This window comes from Cryptomeria japonica, chromosome 1 (genome assembly GCF_030272615.1).
Source record: "Cryptomeria japonica chromosome 1, Sugi_1.0, whole genome shotgun sequence".
NCBI classification, from domain to species: Eukaryota; Viridiplantae; Streptophyta; class Pinopsida; order Cupressales; family Cupressaceae; genus Cryptomeria; species Cryptomeria japonica.
The window spans coordinates 462,623,056-462,646,651 of record NC_081405.1 but is presented as its reverse complement, the minus strand read 5'-3'; the positions used below and the strand labels follow the sequence as shown (position 1 = coordinate 462,646,651).

Sequence of the window (23,596 nt, the reverse complement as noted above, 5' to 3'; positions counted from 1 at the left end):
GTTTATAAGGATTTTCGCTCTAGACCCTTTGGAAGAGTCAGGAGCGAAAATCATGTTCTTGGACAAAACCCTCACCTCTCAGTGCCTTCATTCACTTCTCTTGGCAAGAGTACATCAATCTATTCCCACTATGTCCAAGGAACAAGGTTCGTAGTGCAAACAAGGAAGGAAAAAGGTGTTTATTGAGGATTTCGCTATGGACCCTTTGGAAGGGTCAGGAGCAAAATTCCTAGTTTAAGCTCATTTCACACCTCTAGCCTCCTTTCCTTGCCTTGGATATAACTTTTCAAGACTTCTCCCATCATCTCCAGGCCAACTTTGCTCTTTAAGTTGACACATAGCTCAAGATTTTGTGAAAAATAGGGTTTTATATGAATTTCGCTCTAGACCCTTTAGAAGGGTCAGGAGCGAAATTCCTCCTTGGGCTCAAATCCTGACTTCATTTTCACATTTCTTCACTCCAAATAAGTGTTTTGCCTTCACAAATGCCTGGGAATGAGCTAGTTCATGACTTTGGGCAATGTAGAATGTCTTATGGAGAATTTCGCTCTGGACCCTTTGGAAGGGTCAGGAGCGAAATTCGCTTTGGACCCTTTGGAAGGGTCAAGAGCGAAATTTGACATTTTGGTCTCTCCGTCAGGATTCATGTATGGAATATAACATTTAAATGTCACTTATACTTTAAGTTATATTCCATATATACCGTCAGGATGTTTGAGAGTGGTTTCGGACCTCCAAGAGTTATAATGCAAAATCTAGTTTTTGGAGGATTCTTCAGTTTTCCAGACTTAGTCAAATTTCAGGATTAGGAAGACATTCCAAACTTAGCCAAATTTCAGGGCATTTGAAGATAAGGATGACATTCCAGACTTCATCACTCACCAACTTGACCTAGCTCAAACCTTCAAGGATGATACTCACTCACCAAGCAAGACACAATTAGCAACAAGAGCAAAACCAGGCCCTAAGGAAGACTCTCAAAGAAACCCTAATTTTGCGGCCCCATGGACTCACCCTGGCTCAAGCAGAGCCTGCCATCCTAGTGATCCCTCTAGCAACACTCAGCATGCAAAGGCTAACAGACAAACCCTAAAAACCTAGAAAGCAAACCCCAGAAAGCAAAAAAGTAGGGGTCTTCATTTGCAATGGGGCGATGTGTGAATACGTCACAACAGGTATCCATTATTTCAGATGGGTGGAAAGAATCAAGAAACCGTCCCTTGATCAATGTCATAGCGGTGTCCCTTAAAGGGGCAATGTTTTTGAAATCTGTGGATTGTGAGGGGCAAGTAAAAGATTGGCAATTTATTGCTGATATTCTCGTCTCTACCATTGAGACAGTGGGACCTAGAAACATTGTTCAAGTCATAATAGACAACGCAAAGAATTGTAGAGATGTTGGTTTGTTGGTTGAAGAGCGATATTAGCATACACCTTGTGCAGTCCACTCACTCAAGATTGGGATTAAAATTGGGTGGATCAAAGATGTGCATGCAGAGGCTGAGGACATCCAAATGTTCAACACAAACCACCACATGTCTCAAGGAATTTTCAGATTATTCTCAAATTTGGAGCTATTGAAGGTAAATGAACTTGAAGTAGTAATTTAATTAAAAAAAATTAAAATTATTATTTTACATTTTCTGATTTTCATAATTTGATTGTGTAATGTGTCTTCTTTTAACATGTTTGTCTCTATTTAATTGTATTTTTTTGCTTGAATCTCTATTACAGGTTGTTGAGACCCATTTTGCATCTAACTTAATCGATTTGAGATGACTTGTGAAAGTGAAAGCGGCACTTTGCAATATGGTGATCAGCAATAATTGGTCTATATGGAAGCAAAGCAGCATTGAGAGGGCAGCAAAAATTAGGCGAAGGATATTGGATGACTCATAGTGGGAAAATGTGGAGTATCTCCTTCGCTTCACCGAGCCCATTATGGGCTTGCTTCACTACGCTGGCATGGATAGGCCTTGCATTGGAGAGGTGTATGATGGCATCGACTCAATGCTTAGGAAGATGAAGAAAATCATAAATGACAAAGAGCAAGACCCTAAGGAGACCTTCTTCAAACAATTGCAAGTAATTGTTGTAGAACGATGGAACGAGATGACCACTCCTCTACATCTTCTTGCCTATGCATTGGCATCAAAATATTATAGCAACCAATATCTTGATATGTTGGGAAGGCTTCCACAATATAGAGATTTAGAAGTGTCTGATGAGTACAAGGCAGCATTCTTTAGACTCTTTCCTAATGATGATGATATGCAAGATTTGATTTCAGATGAGTTCATAGAGTTTGTGAATGCAAGAGGTCTAAGCATTGATGCTCTTCATCATCGATTTAAGAAGGATGCTCATAGTTGGTGGTACCTCCACTGCCAACGATTCCAACTGCAGCAGCCCCTCGCAATCAAAACTATATCACAAGTAAGTTTTATTTATAATTTTAATTTACTTTGTCTTCATAGGTTGCTAGTAATTTTATAACTTTAATAATTTAGTTTTAATTGTTTAATTTGTCTTGTCTTCATAGGTTGCTAGTTCATCTACATCAAAAAGAAATTAGAGCACATATTCTTTCATCCAATCAGTAAAGCGCAATAGGTTGAAATCAAAAAGAGCGGAGAACTTAGTATATGTGCATTCCAACTTGCATCTCCTTTCACACAAGCAGAATGAATACAAAGAAGGGGAGTCAAAGATGCGGGATATGAAAGCAGAGCATACGGACTTGGATGCTTCCACTTCTCAGCTTGTAGTTGCTGCATTGGAGGACTTGGGCAGCTAGAATGTTATTGGTGCAGCTGAACCCATTGGCCTTGGCAGTATTTGTGAATCAACTAATGCCATCGAAGAAGAAGAATCCATTAGATGATTTAAACTTAGTATGAAGTTCCAATTGTTGCAAGTTAAATTTTGAAACAATGATACTTGAACTTGATATTATCATTTTAATATTTTGATGTTGAACTTTAAGTATATGATGCTATGATGGTATGACCATAATGCTATGATTACAATTTTATGGTGTTTTTGTTGTTTATATGATATTATGTGACATTCTAATCTTAATTCATGCTTATATGATATATTGAATTTTTTATTGTTTTGTACTAATGAACCCAAACCCCATTTCAAAATTTTGCCGTACCGACGACCCGATAATTCGAACCCGAACTGGCAACCTAGTATGGGCCCATAGCCACTCCACTGGCAAAAAACCTCTAAAAGGCATCTCATGCTTTTGTGTTGTCAAGACCTGTTTAAACAAGAGAAATTCCAAATGAGTGCTCAGGAAGACCCTCTTATTGACAACATTTGTGATTGTGGGAGGGTTTGGAGTACTTGGCCAAAAAATTCTTAAAATACCTAATTAATAGAAATATCATAATTTTGGAAGGTTTCCGACTCTCCTCCAAGGGGTTCCATTGAAGCTACTCTTGGCAGTGCACTTCAGCTTGTATATATTGACATTGCGTTTTATTTCCTAATTGTTGCCAGCACCTATATATTCATGTCTTATATTTCTGCTCATCATGGTTGGAGTGTGGTAGACAGTTGTTTTAATTACTCTTGTTGCCAGAACATGGTGGCCTTGTTGGTGTACGTTTTATCATATACCGAACATTAGAATATAACATCCAAGGATACTCTATCCTCCCATGAACAAAATCACTACTTGTGCCAAGATTGCGAGAAAGACCACAAGGCGACTCCAAGGTCTATATGTGTGAACGAGCGACTTTACGTGGATAGCTTCTTGGATAGTGTGTGCTGAAATACAAGGGGGACTTACAATTGACAACAAGGATCATTCACAAGCTGTACTTAGGCGAATTTGTCAATTAATGCTCTTTGTTTTTGGATTTTCTGATTTTAGGACTTCAAAAAAGATAAAAAAAGATAAGGGTTTAGGAATTCTATGCTACGTCTAAGCTATTCCTATGAACTCGAGACGGTGTAGACTGGGTGAGACTGATAACGACACTTTGTTTCGCCACACTTAGACGACTACGCAAAGCATGTGCAATCTTCTAGGGTTGTGCTTAAAATTTTCACACTTATGAATAATACCAACAATTGAACAATATTACTCAAAGTAGAAGTTAAGCATCCACATCAAAAGCTCAAGCTAACTTTACACATTGAATGAAAACCATCCATCCAACAAAAGTATGAGCAAAAAAATTTCACCAATCTAAACTATCAATATTTCATTCATCTAACGATTTCAAAACAAATTACTTAAAGCAAATCTATTCTAAGTGTTGAAGAAAATATGCAACCATGCAACCACTTGATAAAAAACAAGACTTCAAAACAATATTGATAATGAACTTTTTATCATCCAAGTAGCTCTACGCAACAATCTCATAAATCTTTCCACACTAAAATGAAATGATAGAATGAGTTTATATGGAGTTTCTGAAAACAAATGAATGGCCGAGATCAATCTAAGATCAACAGTCGAGATTAAGACAACCTAACCCTAATTAGAGTTTCCCAAAATAAAATCAATATCCAGTGCATGTGAGACAAGTGGCACGAGGTGCTATTTTTTAGGATTGCACCCCCTTCTCCTATTGAGAGGCAGAATATCCAATGAACTTGGACACAATTTGATCAACCTCTTCCATCGTGACATGTGGCAGCATATTAACTCTGAATTCTAATCCTTCCAAAGCATCTACACATACAGCAAAAGTGATTTCCCAATCTAATTCCTGTTTTTGGAAAGCATCTCTGATGGATAGGAGGTTCGATGCCATAGACAAATTTTGCCTCGGGATTGGTTCAGTGGAAAAGATTTTTTGTGTCTTGGCTTTTAGATTTTTTGACTTCATATCCTTTTCTTGGATAGTTTCTTTCTCAAGTACCTCTGTAGCTACAAGGTAAACCTTGTCTCCAATTCCTTTTATCTGCTCTTCTTCTTTGTCAGCATCTGCCTTCACTTTCTCCAAGACTTCACTACATGCAACCAATGTCCAGTGCCAACTGCTGAAATCATATGTCGCTCCTGCTTCAATTATACTGCCATCAAACAACTCTTGTTTTGACATTCCTTTCAACACTCTAAGGTAGGGAATGATTCTTTCTTGAATGTCCTGAAGATCAGCCCATGCTTCTGCCATGCTTGCAATTCTGGAGATTAGAGAGGAAGTTTGTCCATATGTCAATGCTAACCTTCCCGCAAATGTGGCTGCTTCTTTACTTATGATTTCCATCCATGCCTTGGTCTCTTTGGTTGTTATCCTTTCTTCCTTAGTATTTTCAGCGGCTTCTTGCGAATTCAAGAGCGGAAGAGCTTCTGGATTTGCTTGATCGAGTGGCTTAGTAGTCAAATGTTGAATGTAATCCATCAGGCGTTCAACTTCTTTCTTATATTCCTTCTTTTTTCCTACTTCTTTGTCCAATCTTGCCATTATGGAAGCAACTGAATTGTCCAAATCTTCAGCTTCCTGCTTCTTGGTAGTTGGTCCCAAATTGAATGTAGTAATTTCGTATTCATGAGAAGCAATATCTCCTTTTGCCTTATCTACTTTTGGTATGGCAGTCCATACTATCCTGCATCCTGTTTCATCTCTCTAGATGGTGTAAAATCCTCTGACTAGCTTTTTTACTACAGTTTGATCTAACCTGGCCAAGAAATCAGCCATGCCATCTTCTTGTTCTTCTACTACTTGTGTGTTTTTTTTCAACCTTTCCTTCAGCCAATCAAGAACAGTGGGCTGCTCAATGCCTTCCACTTCTTGATTGCCTTTTTCACACATGATATCCCGAAGGGCGGAAATCATTCCTTCTTGAAATTCCCCTTCCTTAAGATCCATTTCATTGTCTGACTCCAATACTTATGTGCCTGTAGGAGACGGAGGCTGCTCATCTTCTTGATGGATGTTTTCTTCATGAACCGGGGAAGGAATTTCCATCTCTGACAATAACTTATCAATGGCCAATATATCTATGTTTGTTGATGCGGCAGAATGAGATGGTTCCAACCTTTCCTTCTTTTGAGCAAGTCCTTCAGTCACAATTGCCTTCCCCTTCTTTTTAGCACCTTCAATTGGTCTGGCACTTTGAGTTACTTCCTCATTTGAAGAATATCCTTCTGCTTCACCCATCAGGTCATAAGTCAAGATTATATTTCCCCGTCTTAATCTATGACACTGTTGATCAACCCACCACCTGGAATACTTCATAATTGGCCACATCAAGGTGGTCAAGTCTGCATGCTTTGGCTCTGACCACTTGATAGGAGAAAGAGGTGCATGCTCATCAAAGCCAACCTGAATATATTTTGCATTATCGTCCAACTGATCAGGCACAAGAAAAGGCTCGATCGTTCTGATCAAGCTTACTAGAAATCTGGAACATAGTCTTTTCCTGATATCAAACTCATATGCAGTATTTGCCCAAAAATCTTCTCTGTCTGCTCCATGTCTGAATCTTTCTTCATTCACTGATCCAATATTACCAAGAGAATCAAAATTAGCTCTAGATCGGTAGAATGTAAAGGGATACCACTGCATTTCTAGCCTGGCACTTTCAGCTGCCTGTTCTGTTGGACAAGACTCCTCCATATTTCCAATAAAGAATGGAAAGGTAATTGTTGTCTTCTAACTTATCGTTTTGAAGCTTTTGATATGTTTCAAGTTGCCTGAGAACTTCAAGTAGAACCATCTTGTTGGTTGGGTAGATTGAAAGTCGATAAGGACGACCATCAAAACCTTGGACTCTTATGTATGTAAATTTTGGAAATTGGATAAACCAAGATCCATACTTGTTGATTAAACTTTTGGCTTTAGGAGATAACTTTTGGTGAGTTCTTCCTTGTAATGTTCTTGTGATGTACATTAGAAATACATCATGGGCTCGATAGCTCTTCTCCTTAAGCTACAATTGTGGGTAACAATCATAAGATCTAAATTCACCTTCACCATTACCAACCACGCCTCTACAGATCAGTCTGGAATATCTATAAGTACTAGCCAATAGGTAGATAATGTAGGAGCTCAAGTAGAATGACATTGTTCTCTCCAAATTTATCAACTGTTCGTGAAGGTTGTTGCTGATTATGCGGGACCAATTGAACATCTTGACTCTCGAGGTAATTTCATCTATGAGGTAATACATCCATGTCTCAAATGGCATACCCTTAGGGCTGCCCATTACTCTATTCAGCAATAAGATAATGTCACCATAGTCTTCCTTGAAGTATGGGCGTAGAAGGACCTTTGGCACTTTCCCTTGGGGTCTTTTCTTTTCCAACCATGATTTGTTAACATTTGCTGCACAAAGTTCAGACTGGGCATCATAAATCTTTTGGGTATCTTCTTTGTTCTTGTAGGAAGTTTTATTATAATTTGGAATTCTAAATGTTTCTTGAATGGACAACTCTAAAAGATTAGCTAAAACTCTTCCATCAGGTTCAGTGATCTCTCTTGACTGTGCATTGTAGTGTCTACCACACTCGACCATTAGCTCAGCACATTGTTTAGCCAGAGGAAATCCAACTGCTTGGATGATGCCATTTCTCATCATCCGGCAGGCAATGGATGTGGCAGGTGTCCATCATGACCATGCATTCTCTTTTTGAATTCTTCTAAATCCACATGTCCCGGGTCAGTGTATGTGATATTCTTCCATTTAGATTTGATCTTGGATTCTGGTTGTACTCCCTTACTGGCAAACTTCATTGGTGCTTTTCTAGAAGGTGCTCCTTTGGTGGTCATTAACCTGCATAACACATAAAAATTCAATATTATTTTCAAGATTTTAGGTCTGATTTTTTATCTTTTTATTTGAAAATTTCACTTTCAGCCTGTAAAAAGTTTAAATTTCTGCGAAAAAGCAAACTGAAAGTGAAGGGTTTGGCCAAGAAATTGATAAATTGAGAGAAATAAGACTAAATAATAGAAGTATTCAGTCAATTTCAAATTTTTTGTCTTAGAAATTGATCTTTGTGACTGAAATTCACCTTCAATTCTGAAAATCTGTCTTAAAATTAAAAAATAAAAAGCACTTCATTTCTTGACTTCAACACTTAGAAAAATATTCACTTCTTCAAAATTCCTTTTCAAAAATCAATTTCCTCAAAAATCTGAGAGAACTTCTTCTCAATTGCTCTCCAAATTCTCAACTCGAATAATGAATTTGAAAGTGACTGATTGAAAATATATATAGTTTAAGGTTTTAAAACTTTGAAGCTTCCGCTTTGTGTTTTTTGTTTTTGTTTTTTAATATTTTATTATTTTTTTGTATGTTTTAATGTTTTAAATCTTTCCAAAATGGAAAGTTTTACTTCTCTCTCAAATTCATCCTTAACTAAGGAATCTTCTAGAACTTTATTTTAATTTCCAAAACTCTTGAATTTTTAAAAATATTTCTAAGAGTTGGAATTATTTTCCCTTCGAAAATAATTCTTAATTTTAAGTGTTGGAAAATAATTAAAAATATTCATGTGTCAAATTTTATTTTCCAACCCGTTCGTTGATGGACCCTTGATTTCATGTGCAATTCTTCTCAAATTTGTATTTCCTTTAGCCATTTTTATTTCTTCATCATGGCAAGTTGATTTTAATGTCTAATCTCCAAGTCTTTGGCGAATTTTTATGTCTGGCTTAGGCATCTTCACATATTTCATTTATGCCTAGGTAAATTTGGAATGCCTGTGTGATTTTATTAATTTCCAAGATGTTTGGACAATCTTCCTTGGGAAATTTTTATCTTCCTTTAGGCAATTTTTCATGTCTTGTTGGTCTTTGCCACGTCTTGGCAATCATTTTCACCTTCTCATTAGCCAAGGTGGACTTCATGTCTTAGCCAACTTGGTCTTGTTTTATTCCACCATGTCTAGGCGGACTTGGCTTCATCTTTGACAAGGCGAACTTTGTCATGTCTTAGGCAAGGCGAACTTCACTTTTTGTTGGACATCTCCTTCATGGGCGAACTTCATGTCTTAGCCAAGGCGGACTTGGAGGCTCCTTGGACATGTTTCCAGATACCAATAGAGGGCGGGTTGTGAAGACTTCATGCCAAGTTGTATTATTCCATCCTGTTAAAGCCTTTGCTAGGCGAACTTTGGAGAAGTTTGGACATCTCTTTTCCTTGCCATGGGTGGACTTGGAAGCATCTTGGACACATTGCCTTAGGCGGACTTTGAACTTGCTTAGATTATTCTTTTCATTCTTCTTTCCAAACAATTCTCTTTGGCGAATTTTGATAGGCTTACTTTATTCATTCATGTCTTGCTTTCTCCATTGCGGACTTGGAAGAGTCTTAGCCAACTTTCCTTGCTTAAGTCGGACTTGCTTGGTCTTTGACATGATTCCTATGCTTTGGCGGAGTTGGAATGTTCTTGGACATCTCCCTTGGGCGGAGTTCATGTCTATCTTGCCATCTTGCTTGTGCTTTATTCCTTGGCGGACTTTGCCAACCTCTTGCTACTTCTACTTCCAAACTTCTTGGGCAGACTTTAGGTTGCCTACGCCACACACTTGGTAGGGCGGACTTTGCATTTCATGTGACATGTCTAGGGCGAAGTTGGAAGGGATCTTGCCATCTTAATCTTAGCCTTAATCTTTTCCAAGCTAGGCGGACTTGGAAGAAGCTTGGACAACTTCATTTTTTTGCCAACATGTTTTTGCTTTCTCCATGGCGGACTTGGATGAGAACTTTCCAAATTTGCTTGCTTTAGTGTGATTTATCAGCTTTCTTCTAGAGGGTGAACTTTGGAAGATTCTTTGACATGTCATATGCTATATCAATTTTGCTATCCTTTCCTTTGTCTAGTGAATCTTTTAAGTGCCATGTCATCATGTTACTTGCTTTAAACATGTCATTGCCAAATTGGAAGGCTTCTAGGCGGACTTGGATGAGCCTTAGACAAGGCGGAGTTAGCATGACTCTTGCCATGTTTGCCTTGACAAGATAGGATGGAGTTGGCAAAGGCTTTGCCATGTCTTTATGTCTTGACGCCTTGAACTTGGACAATTATCTTCCAGACTTGTTTTGATCTTTATTTCCATGCCTTAGCTTATTTTTCTCCTTCCAACATGGTCTAACCTCAAGTAGGAGTTTGACTAACTCTTGCCATGAGTTAGTTGACCAATGGTAGGAGTTTATCAAGTGTCTACCAATTTCTCTTGATCATGAGGCCGACTTGGAAGACTGTCAAACATCCTTGTGTATGAATGAGCTTAACCTCGGGTAGGAGTTTGATTTACCAATGCCATGAGTTAGTTAGCCAATGGTAGGAGTTTACCATTCATTTGCCAACTTTGCTTGATCATGAGGCGGACTTGACTAAGTCTTGGACATCTTCTTCATGCATTCGCCATTCTTCCTTAACATACTTGGGCGGACTTGACGACTTGTCTGCCATGTCTTGCTTTGAGCCTTGGCGGACTTGGAAGGTCTCCTGCCATGTATGCTTGGGTGGACTTCATGCTTTGTCTACCATCTTCCAAGCTTCTAGACACTCTTTCTCTGCCATTCTTCCATTGGGCAAATTTTATCTAGACAGCCATTTTTTACACTTCTTCAAACTATCATATCCATCTCTGACTTGCCATGTCCATTTTTGACTTGCCACGTTCATCTGGAACAAAAACCCTAATTAAGGTTTCCACTGCTTTTTACATTTAGAGACCAATTTTTTCAATTCTGAGAACATGGGTAGCAATAATATGGCTCGAGGGTCAAAATCCTAATTCTAAAGAATTAAATTTAAAAAAAAAAAAAAAGCAAAGCCCTGCTTTTTGCACTTGGAGGCAAAAAATTTTGAATCTGAAGACATGGGCAATAATGATATGGCCTCAAGATCAAAATCCTAATTCCAGAAAAAACGAGAAAAACAAAGCCTTGCTTTTTATACTTAGAGACAAGATTTTGAAATTCTGACAACATGGGCAGTGACCAAATGACCTAAGGAACGAAACCTAGATTCCACTTTCAAAAAAGCAGAAAAAAGCAAAAAAGCAAAAATTGCTAAAAATAGAAAGTTGTCAGAAATGACCCAAAGCAATTGCGATCCTCATCCTTCAGACCTTCTAAGCACTTTGACAACACTCATACATGATTGTGAACATGATTTCTCAACTTGGCTCGGGATGACTTCAAAAACTCGAACTCAAAACTCTCTCAGAAAAATGGACTTATGAAACTGCAGAGCTAGGACAAAGTCCCTAAAAAGCAAAAACAAGGGGTCCTCATCTGTGATGGGGCGATGTGTGAAATAGGTCACAACAGGCCCCAAAGTAGCTGCAAAAGATGAGTCTAGTAGATAAGTTTATGTTCATATTCCTCGATAATTCATCGGAGAAATAGATTCAAGAACCTGCTCCTTACATGAAAAAGTAAGGAATAGATAATAGTGAATGAGAAGTAGGAAATCTGTAAAAGTATGGAGAAAGATTCAACCACATGAAATAAACATCAAATAGATTAAATTTATGATATTTTATGAGCATAGCTTCATCACAGCTAGGTGAACCAAACATTAAAGAGGACAGTATTGTGACATTCTCCAATAGTCCAAAGACAAATCAAACTAGCAAGAAGGACAAGGAGATGTCTCAAGAAAAGAATGTACCTTGAATGTCAAAGATAACCACAGAAAAAAAAACATGGAACCCAAGTAATCTCTCATGTCCAAACTGGTCAAACTTAATGGTGAAAACATTGAAAACTTTGCAATGCATGGCCTGAACTGGGAATATTATTGGAAGGGAAATGATAACATGGATGACAAAGTGCAAGTGGAAATATTCCTAGGCATAGAGCAAGATATACCATAAAATGGTATGATCAGCTAGACACTTAACAAAAGAAATCACAGATGATAGTTAATAACGATTTAAATAAGATTTCAAAATATGGAATCAGGAATACAAATAGGCTAAAGATGAATGCATGAAAGATAATAAAAGAAAGATGTCAAATTGGTCAGATGTTGAGAAAACCTATATTGGTGATGAGCTTAAAAAACAATACATAATAAATGGGGCTACAAAGTTCTTTTAAAGAAAGTTTACCTATAGTGTCAGCATTAAATAGTCAAAACTCAAGGCACTTGATAACTGCAACAATAAAAAAAACTATTGGATGACAAGGAAGATGCATCATGCCCTAAACCATGATCACGGAGATATTCAACAGTCGTTAAGGAAGAGAAGTTAAAATTAGACAGCTAAAAGCTGGTGTATCTAAATTATTAATGGGACGAGATGCAGAAGAGGAATATCCTACAAAAAATTTAACTGTTTGCATTGTAAAAACTTGAGACACTAAGGAATATCCATTGAATTTGGTTCTTGAATATCAAACTAAAAGAAGAGAAATATGCATTCTGGGCAGAATCAATACCAGCATGCAAAGGATACAAGAATCAAAGAGATCAAAGTATACAAGTACAAAAACCGTGCTCTCAATGTTGTCCAAAGATTATGACGATAAGGAATATCCCAAATTTATCCCAGCTAACATGGTTGAATTAAAGAAAACAGAGTATTTTGAAAACACTAGACTCCGAAAAAAGAAATAGCCAAATTTGTACATAGAATACAAAGTTTTTCATGGTTATTAATTGCATATATTGGTAATATGGAGTCCATCAAACTTTTGATCACTAACAAATTCATTCACAAGTATAAAACTAACGATGACAAGAAGGGGCATCCAATGGTAAAATGTGGACAACTGACAAATAGGGACACTTTGCTAGAGACTAAACACAAAGGTGAAGTACAAAAACTGAGCAATAATGTGCTCTAAAGGATAGTGAGGATGAGGAATGTCCCAAATTAATCCTAACCAACATGGTTGAATTGAAGACGAAAAAAAAAAAGACAAGTCACTCATAGACACTAGAATGCCAAAAAGAAATTAGACAAGTTTGTGAATGGAAAACAACATCTTTCATAGTTATTAACTGTATATATTGATAAGATGGAGTAAATACTTTTACATACCAAATTAACTCAAATGCATAAAAAAGAGCATTCTGCATATAAATAGCAATTGTACCCTAGAAACAACATGTACAAATATCATCGTTTTGAGTGATGACCATCAACTAGATTATCTACAGGAAATTCTAGTGAATCTTGAGTATTAAAAGTAAGAACAAACGAAATGGGAACAAATAGTTTTTGCCCTTATTTCAGTATCTATTGAAGGAAAAAATAATATTGACAGAGACATGCCTAAAAAAAACTTAAAAATACCTTTGATCCTGTTTCTTTATCCACAACCTCAGCCTTGAACTTCAGAAACCCAACACGTTCTCCAAACATGTCTACTCCCTGATTATAATTACATAAGCAATAACCAACAGTAAACAACCCCAAATATTACAATTATGGAAACATAAAGTCCTAAAAAGCAATCATTTATGTTTTGCAGCTTGAATTATGAACATAATCAGTTTACAAAACTGTGTCAGCCATAGAACCAGCAACCTAGTTAATTGCTTGCCATGCCAACTTTCTCTTGAAATGGACCAAATGTCTATAAACAATTGTTTGAATTAAATTAAACACTAAATACTGCCTGAAATCATGAAAGTTAATTCAAAATAGGAATACTAGGACTAAACGGACAAACTTGTCAATGAACAAAGGGAATTTAAAATAAATTATAGCCCAAGGGAATTTGACAGATATATAAAATATCTATTCTCAACCTGAATAGTTATTTAGAGCTAGCATGCCATCAATATCAAAAAAACTACATAAAACTATAAGGAAATGAATTATAAACTAAGTTGCAGGGTTCGCCCCCTAGGCCCCTGGTACCAGTCCTGGTCCGGGGTCCTGGTCCAGTCCGCCTGTGGTCCGGACAGGGTCCGTGACTCACAGGCCTGGTTTGAACCAGGTCGAACCCGAGCATCTGGCAGCCCAAAAACCAAGTTTTTTTGGCAAATTTTTTTTTTTTCAAATCTGTCACTTTAAAAATTAAATGAAACCCTAAAGTGAGTTTTAAAACATAAACTTGGCTCATTTCTCCTCATTTGTATTGCAAACAACAATTTTTTGCTTCTCAGCTTGTTGCATTTGATGACTTGGATTGCAAGCAAACTTATAGTGCAAGTGCAAGTGGCATTGGCATTAGTTCATCTAACGTCAATGTCAATGATGAGGAGGATGAGGAGGAGGAGAATGAGGATGATGAATTAGAGAATCCATTTGATGATTAAACTTTAAATTGTTGAAAGTTGAAACAATGATACTTGAATATTTTGTCATTTTGATATTAAACTTGATGTATATGATGCTATTATGGTATGATCATGATGCTATGATTTCAAGTTTATGTTGGTTTTGTTGTTTATATGATGCTATGTGACATGCTAATCTTAATTCATGCTTATATATATATATATATATATATATATATATATATATATATATATATATATATTATGTTGGTTTCGTTGTTTATATGATGCTATGTGACATGGCTAATCTTAATTCATGCTTATATATATATATATATATATAATTTACATGTTTTGTACTAACAAACCCAAACCCCTTTTCAAAATGTTGTCATACCGGCATACCGGTTCTTCGAACCCGAACCGGCAACTTAGATTATAAACGAAAAATCAAAAAGTAGTGTCCAATTAATCCATGGTAAATCTTTGTTTCTTATTTGTCCATTGGCCCATTGGGTGGTTCAAATAACCACTAGAACCTATAGCACAATACTAAAGGTCATGTGACCTAGTCTAATAACCTTCCTTTCTGTGTTCCAGGTGCTGCATCACTGGCCTTCAAAGCCCTGTCCCCGTCCCCAATGGTCTTTTGGGTACAAGGTGGCGGTAGGGGACGTCCCCTAGCCATCCCCAAAAATCTTCTAAATCTTCTAAACATTTCTAAAACGTGTGGCAGAAATAGGAAACACTGTGGGAATGTTTGTTTGTCCCCAAGACGGCCAGGAACATCTGATACATGCCCCAACCATCCCAAGAATAGCCAGACGTCCCCACTGGCAAGGCAAATTTTTTTACTGTTTAAAAAATAAATGTTCATAACATTAAAAAAAAGGTTGTTAAATATATCATGACAGCATTATAACAGCAGCAATAAATATGTCAAGATAGCACTATAACAGCAATATAGTTATCATTGACAGTAATGACAGCAACAACAGAGGTATAACAGCAATGAATATATTATGGTTCAGATTCATAGCTAATGATATAAGTTATATAAAGTTAACAGTAACAGAGAGAATTTGGAATTCTAATTTCATTGTTCAAAAAAGTTTAAAATTTTTAATATGGTATTAATAATTAAAGTCAGTACTGTCAGTTGCAAGAGAGATTAAAGGTGTATTGGCTATGGTCTGCTACAATGCGGTATTGTGTGAGAAGTACAGACAGACAAATTTGTTTTGGAATGCAATTCGCATGCAAGCTTTTCCAGGCATCATACAGCATTTTAACAGTGCCATGTTATATTGCTGCTGTTTGTAATGTCCCTTATTAGGATCCTAGAATCTGTCTCTGAATGGATATATAATGATAACAACTATAACTGGAAATCAATACTTATGATGTTACTTCTGACTTGCCTAAAAACACAATTCTATCTTGACAATGGTTATGATGATTGATTATATGTATTTATCAATAGAAATATTATCATTAATAATGGTGGCACGTTCTGATCTGAGTATGGAATTATTGTAAATGAAATCTGATATAAGAAGTATCTTTAAACTATATGTTCATGCGATAAGAAATTAGAATATGAGTGCCTCTCTCTAATATGTAATGTCCCCACTTTGAAATATAATTTAATAATAAATAATACTAATATTAAAATTAATTAATTAATTAAAATACAAAAGAATATAATTAAATATAATGACAATTTGATTAAAGTTAATGAATGGTCAAAAGGCATTAAATGATAAGTTGTGACTCCCCCAATAAAAAGGAGAAGAGAACTCATTTGAAGGGGGGATAATTTGGGAATCAGAAGTACAGATCTGATTTAAATAAGAAGTGCTGATCTGATTGTGAAAAGTTGTGTCCTTTTCAAAGGGTAGGAATATTGAAGAGTTGAACTTTGTTTACCGCTACGGTATCGGTTTCAATTACAGAGTAAACAGAATGGAAATACACAAATATTATGCATTATGTTATTTACAGAACATCACAAGTTCACAATATGGCCAGAAAGATATTCTTTATTTCATCAACAAAATGGATGTACAATAATCAACACTATTGGGGTTCCCTTACAACACAACATAAATACTACTCGGTGGTTGGTGGAGATACCAACCGTCGCGATTGCCAACTAACCCCTATGGGAACCCACATGGCCAACTAACATAATCAGACTATTATTCTTTGTCGACATTTTACCGCCAACATCAACCCCCACAAAAAGTAGTCGTCTTCCAGACGAGAAAAACAAAATAGGAGCTCTTCTAACCTACTAACTATTACTGAGAAGGATTAGAGGGCGTCCCTGGAAAAACAGAAGACTGAGGGGTGCCCGACTGTTGCTGATGCTGAAGATGCCTATTGGCCGCCACTTCTCGTTCCCATGCAATCTTCACCATGTATGCGGCCTCTATGATCTTATTGCGTGCCTTCTGAAGCTCCTCACCTTGCCCCTTCAGCTAATCATCCTTCCTTGCCAGGCTTGCCTCCAACTCTGCCACCTTGGTTGCTAGCTCGGCCTTCTTTGTCTCTGGCGGCTAACTCCTGAGTGTACTGCGCCACCCTTTCCTCCAAGGATGTCATGTATGAATGCTCCTGGGCCAGCTGTACCTAGCTCTTCTAAATATAACTTTTTGTGCCATGAGTGTTCCCAAGGGCTTGATATCATGCTAGTCCGCACCGACAAGGTGGAATGTTAGTGGCCAAAGTGTTGGTTTGCCCAGACCCCTCCATGTCAACTCCAACAATACGTTCACTCCAGAGCCGCCATCGATGATGGTGTTCGTCAACTTTCGTCCCATTATCTCCATGTTTACTACGGCTGGCTTCAGACCAATACTCATGGTGAGTAGCATGGGGTCTATGGCAAACGTGTCAGGTGGTTCTATTGCCTACATGGGGTCCATGGCAGACGTGCCAAGTGATTTTGTTCTCGGCTGGCTACATTCCTGGCTGATGATATTATTACCGACTACATTTGTGAGGGCCATTTTCAATTGTGGCATCATCTATAGAAGGTCAGATAGTCGTACTAGTACAGTGGCTTGCAACATCTGTTTGATTATAATTTTTTCGGGCTCTGACCGAAGTGGGGTACTGGCAGCGTTATGTGAGGCCCTTCATTCTTCTGCCATCGCCCATTCAACATCAACCTTTGCTTCCCGGAGTCTTTCGATCTTCATATGGGGGTCGACGTACACTGCCTTTTTGCTCTACAACCTTGTAATTGCTAGTACCTCCTCGTCTGGCTCCTTATCCAATATATTTACCCCATTCTGCTTTGGGCAATCAGTGTCCTCATGGTTCCCAGGACCGCACCACTTGCACAACAAACTTCCATTATTGTTTTCGCTCTGACACTCGCAAGCAAAGTGGCCCCACTCGTTACATTTGCAGCATTGAATCATGGGTCGCCCCTTCGCATCGTACTGGATTTTACTCAGTGTGTTGTTATTGGACCGATTGTTCCCTCGCTAATTATTGCGGTATCCCCCCGGTGAAGCGTCGGAGTTTGTTGTTGGTTTAGGTGGTGTGGTTGGAGTAGCTTATTCCCCTTGGGCGAAGAGCACTTGTGTGCTTCGTGTTTTTAGATTGTACAGGCATTCCTTAATGGAATGTCCTAGCGCCTGACAGATGTCACAAAAAGACTTTCTTGGGCATGTTCCCTTAGTATGACCTATTGCTTTGCAGTCGGTGCACCAAAGTTCTTTACCCTCTTTGCCACTCTCCTTGTCGGCCTTCAACTCCTTCATCATCCGCATCATGTCCCTACAGAGGGCTTGTACGGTTTTGGACTCTCTGTTGCTACTTCCATCCATACTATCATCATCACTCGCCCTCCTCTTTCCTTTTGTTGTTTTGTTTTCGCTTTCAATGTCCATCGCTATGTTATAAGCCTCCTCATATGATGGTGGAGGGACCACCTTCATCTTCCTTCTAAGAGACAGTACGAGCCCTTCCACAAACCACCGTTTCTTCAGGCCATCAGCTGGCTGGTTTTCCATCTTGTTCTGTAATTCTTTCAACCTACAATTGTAAGCCCGAACGAACACTTTCACTTTTGCCCTGCTTGGTATTGTAAATTTCAGCTACAATCTTGTTGTCATCCCTCAGGAGTTTGAGTTCCTCCTCAAAGGCCTTCTTCAGATTATTCCATCTTGTTTTGTGTTGGGCGTCAAGGTCGGTATACCAATCAATTGCCATCCCCCGAAGGGTGGCCGGAAACACCTTCAACCAATAATCCTGGTCGTTTTGGCCATTTGCCTCCCAAATGGTTATACATGTTTTGCAGTAGCATACAGGATCCTCCAACCCGTCTCCCATGAATCTTGGAAGCTTTTGTCTCTCCAGGGTGTTTTGATTGCGCACCATTGTTCTCACCTGGAAGGTACCGTGTGCCTAGAAGGTATTGCGGGTCGCTTGAAGGTATTGTATGCGTTCAACCAGATTGGACCATTCTGCTCTATGCGTTCTAGTTTTGCACCCTTAGCCACACACGAGCTCTTTGCGTCTTTCACACCTTGGTCACCCTCGTTTCTGTATTCTCTCCTTCCTAGAGTCTTCGGCTCTGACCCTCCTATTTTTGATTGCTTCACAAGAGACAAATTCCCAATTCTATATAGGTTGGTTTCAAAAATTTCAGCAACCTCACCCTCAAGGTCCCGTACTACCTCTTCGTCACGTTCGGAGTGTTCCAACAGGCTATTCTGAGACTTGGTTACTCTTCACTCAACGTCAAGTGTGTGGCCTGGTCGACGAGATCCTCCTCTACGTCTAGAAGTGGTAGGTCCCTCACAACCTCTACTAACTGGTTCCACATACATGGTTTTTGCCTCTCCCAACTACAGCTCCGACTCACTCCGACTCTTACTCTGCCTTTTTGGACTTGTTGAGCCTTCAGCAATCTCCCTTAGCTGTCGTCTCTATTTACTTTGTTCTCTGATACGTAAGGATCTCCGTACCGATCCTTCCCCTACCTCTCGAGTGGTACTAGTACGTCGTCGGTCCTTATTTGGCCGTAGGGGCATTAATTGTCAGGGCTACGACGCCTGCTCTTATCCCTCTCTTCCTCTTCCCTACGGTTTCGTTCTCCGTGCCTTTGCAATATCTGTTGTCGACGACGTTCACGATTGGTTTCCTCCCTTCACTCTTGTAGTTCAATTAGGTTTCGTGCCAACAGTATCGGAAGACTCTCGAGAAGATCAAATACAGTCGGGTTGACTGTGAGTTCCCTACATACCGTGCCTTCAGGGACTGCTCTCTCCCGAGCTTCCCTCTGCACATACTGGGTGACTGAAACCTCCCACAAGTCCACCAAATCCTCTGTCAATTGATCCTCGCGCACTTCCGCCTGCATGACCTCTTCATGTGTATCACTTTCAGTAACTATTAACTGCTGCTCGAATGGTCAGCCCATTAGTGTTTACCGTCTGCTGCCATATTGATCTCTAGAATTCGTATCGGCAACGGTGCCAACAATGTTTACCGCTACCGTAGCGGTTTCAATTACAAAGTAAACAGAATGGAAATACACAAATATTATGCATTAAGTTATTCACAGAACATCACAAGTTCACAATATGGCTAGAAAGATATTCTTTATTTCCTAAGCAAAATGGATGTACAATAATCAACATTGTCGGGGTTCCCTTACAACTCAACATAAATACTACTCGACGGTTGGTGGAGATACCAACTGTCGCGACTGCCAACTAACCCACATGGCCAATTAACATAATCAAACTATTATTCTATGTCAGCATTTTACTGCCAACACACTCTTTCAAAGGGTGCTAATGGTGAAAGGGTGTGTCTCTTGCCAAAGGGCATACATGATAAGAGGTGTGACCTCTCCCTCACATTGAGAGATATAAAGGAAAGGAATCAAAAGCATTCAGTGACGTCACCATCAATCAGATCAGATCAGAACTGTTATTAAGCTACAGGCAATAACATCCTTGTTCTTGGTGGTATGCATCGGGATGTGCTTAATATGTATGCTTATTATTATATCATATGAAGCATGGTAATGTTCTTATGCAGAATTTAATAGTAATATTAATATAGACTGCAATATGTATGACAATCATACTTAATTTCATATACATTCATGGTACATGAAATACTATTATGTATATAGATAGCCCAGTCCTTAGTCTTCTACTAATGCCTATGGAGGATGGGAATGATTTGTGCAAAGGGAAAGGCGGCCTAATTCCAACCAATTAGGTAGTCCCGAAATGGGGTAAGGGTCTGCATCTGTAAACCTTGAGGGAGCCTGTTGTAGTTTGGTTTCTCAGCGCCCTGGCAACATAATCACCCCTTCCTCCCTTAGGGTTTGGTAGTAACAAGGTTAGATCATAATATAGAAGGTTATGAATTATTAAATGTAGAATTAATTGTAAAAAGGCATAATAACTTGGTCATGCATTCAGTAATGTATAATAATTGTTGGGAATATGATAGCTTCCCAATAGGGAACATTACAAATGGTATCAAAGCTTTGATCCTGCCATCCTACAAGTTAAAGATGAATCAATGAATCATTCTAGTCAATGAGAAGGAATCTAACAATACATGTATGCTCCGTTTTTACATCTATTTATGTGTATACTTCGTTTTTTTATGTGTATGCTTCGTGTTTTCGTGTGTGCGCTCCATGTTTGGTTCATACCTGATGTTTTCCAGCATGTTTATTCCATGTGTTTTTTTCAAAGCCATTTCATATTAGGAATCATTTTGTGTTGAAATTGTTGTCATTGATGTCAAAAAGATATTCATCATCTTACATGAATGAATGAGATTAATAGACAATTGAATATGATCATTGATGCCAAGGGCACTCAATTGCATTTGTTAGATATTGTCAGTGATGTCAAGAAGAATTTGTCATGAATGTATGATGGCCAAAGCTCATTAATCAATAGGCAAGGATGCCTAAGTATCATATGGATGGATTTAAGTTTTGTACTGATGTTATTATTTTTGGAGTAAACTTATCAATGCTTTGCACCCAAGACAAATATATACATGTGAAATGTTAAGAAACTAGAATGATCAAAGTTGATACAACAATTAAAAACAATGAGCAGAGATCGTCTTATAGACAACAAATGATTAAGGAGATAACAGAGCAGTGATCATCTTATGGAGAGCAGCGCTTTAATTAAAGAGTATGAGTACTGTATGACAGATAGCACGTGAAAAATAAGTTATAAGCAAAGATTAATCACCATATGCAAAGACATAAGGCTAAGATCATCACAAGAAGAGAAGCGATTTGATATTGGCTGCATGGTTAATGCAAAGACTATAAATGTTGTTAAAAAAACAAAACACTGGTCAAATTCTTAACCACCCAGATTACATCGACCAAAATTGAGCAGTTGACACAACAACGTGTTGACGTGGATGAAATCGCATCGCTGCAAACTCCATACGGCCAACGCAGAATAGAATAAACTCACTGAGTATCCTATCCTCTCTTGAAATAAGGGAATCCCTAATGCTATTTTCTACGTTTTGATCAAAGGGGATAACCTCAAGGTTTCTTTTGTCAGGTCTTGGCTGCGGGATCTCTCAGTGGCTTGATGTGTTTTTGCTGGAAACACAAGGGGGCTTACGATTTGCAACAAGCTAGTCTGCTGTGATTCTTGAATTACGCAATAAAAAGCAAAAGGAAAGGGTTAGGAGATCTAAAACTAACAACATGGGTATGCAGGTAGACGGATTCCACATAACCAATTCCTGCTTGGCCAGAATAGCTCACAACCTTGCAAGAACGGTGCAATCTTCAAAGGGACTTGGAAGATTTTCAGACTGGAGACGCACAGCTAAGCACCCAATTCTGGCGCAGCTCAGACGAACATCCACAATTGAACTAAGCACAATCGAAGGCTCAGGTTAACCACACAAAAGGATACACAATCAGCATATCCTCAGTGGTATGAGCCCGAATCTATCAAATACCTGCACACCCAAAATAGAAAGATCTATCTAAAATACTAAAAGAAACCATGCAAACAGGATGAAAACAAGACAATAAACACCAAATCAATGTTTATATATTGATCTCATCTGACTATTACAACAATTTATGCAGCATCTCTATGCTACTGCTAAGATCTAACCTATTCTAACCTCTAAGATCTAACTATCTAACCATCTAACTGTCTAACCCTTTACAAAAGAAAGGCCTCTGCCTTTTATAGATATTACAATTTTGAATCAGAGGCCAGGATGGACTGCATCCAAGGGTCCTGATCTGTCTTCCAGAAGCTGGCAGCTTTAACCCATACCGAATTAATTCTCAGTTATCCAACCAACAACTATCTCAACTACCTGCCACTATTTGGCTTTAATTCAGGTCTATCCAATCTTCTTGGTGGTTGGGAATAGTTATCCACAAAAATATCTTGCACGGGACCCATAGGCAGTTTACAATAAAGCAATTTCAGCTTTTTAGGAATTGGATTCCTTGAATTAAATCCAGCTGTGCACTTTTTGAGAATGCATAAACTTGCAGCATTCAAAGTGTTCTTTGGTCTCTGGTCCCGGTGGTGGACTTCATCTTTGTTTAGCGGCACGGTTCCCAATGTTTGGTTGCTCTCGCGCTCCTGCAGCACGTTCTTTTTCCAGTCTTCAGCGCCTGGCTTTGGATTGCGATCCTTCCTTGATTTGCGTCTGAGGTTTTTTTCTCCTGGTTCTTCGATGACGTCCTGCGATCAATCAACCAATTTCATTTCATTAAATTAATTTAACAAACATTAAATTTAATTACGACGTCTGGCTTGAGAAGCTCTTTGTGAGATGTATCTTGAAAAATGCTTCTCCTTTCTCTTCGAATGTGAAATCTGATCCTTGGTCGATTTACTTCTGCGTGATTTTACCTTTGGAGTCTTGGGCGTTTTGAAATCTTCTTATGGCGTTTGAATGGTTTCTTATAGCCCAATTCTAGAGGTTTGAAGAACTTCTGCAAATTTTAAAACTCTAACTCTCATGCCTTTTCTGGTAAATTTCGGAGAACTTAGACGCTATTTTGCAATTTTCAAAAACTTCGGACCCTTTGGCTTGTTTGGAATTTCGCGACTTTCAACCTTCTGGCGAATTTCGGAGCGCTTGGGGTTTTTTGTTCTAGCTGAAGGGTAATTTTCGGATCATTAAACACTTCTGCAAATTCGGAGTTTCAAGGCGTTTTTACAAATTTCGGAGTTAAACCCACCCTTTGCAAATTTCGGAGCATTTGAACTTTTTTTTGCAACTTTATCAAAATTTCGAATTTTGCCCTTAGGGTCCGAAATTCGGCCCTCTGGGCGACTTTGCCAACTTAAAGTGAAACTCGGACCTTTCAACGTTTCTGCGAATTTTAAAGTGAAGTTCGGATTTTTAACGTTTTTGCAAATTCGGAGG

At 38.4% G+C, this 23,596-nt stretch overlaps 1 protein-coding gene across 3 annotated transcripts in view; it reads right to left on the bottom strand.

The window, feature by feature from the left end:
* LOC131064177 (nudix hydrolase 14, chloroplastic) overlaps positions 1-23,596 on the bottom strand; it is a 117,467-nt gene that overhangs the window by 54,407 nt on the left and 39,464 nt on the right. For all 3 annotated transcript variants that reach the window (XM_057998215.2, XM_057998209.2, XM_057998234.2), the window contains one exon: positions 13,233-13,310. In XM_057998215.2, the coding sequence (XP_057854198.2) occupies positions 13,233-13,310 (78 nt within the window). The remainder of the gene's footprint in view (positions 1-13,232; positions 13,311-23,596) is intronic.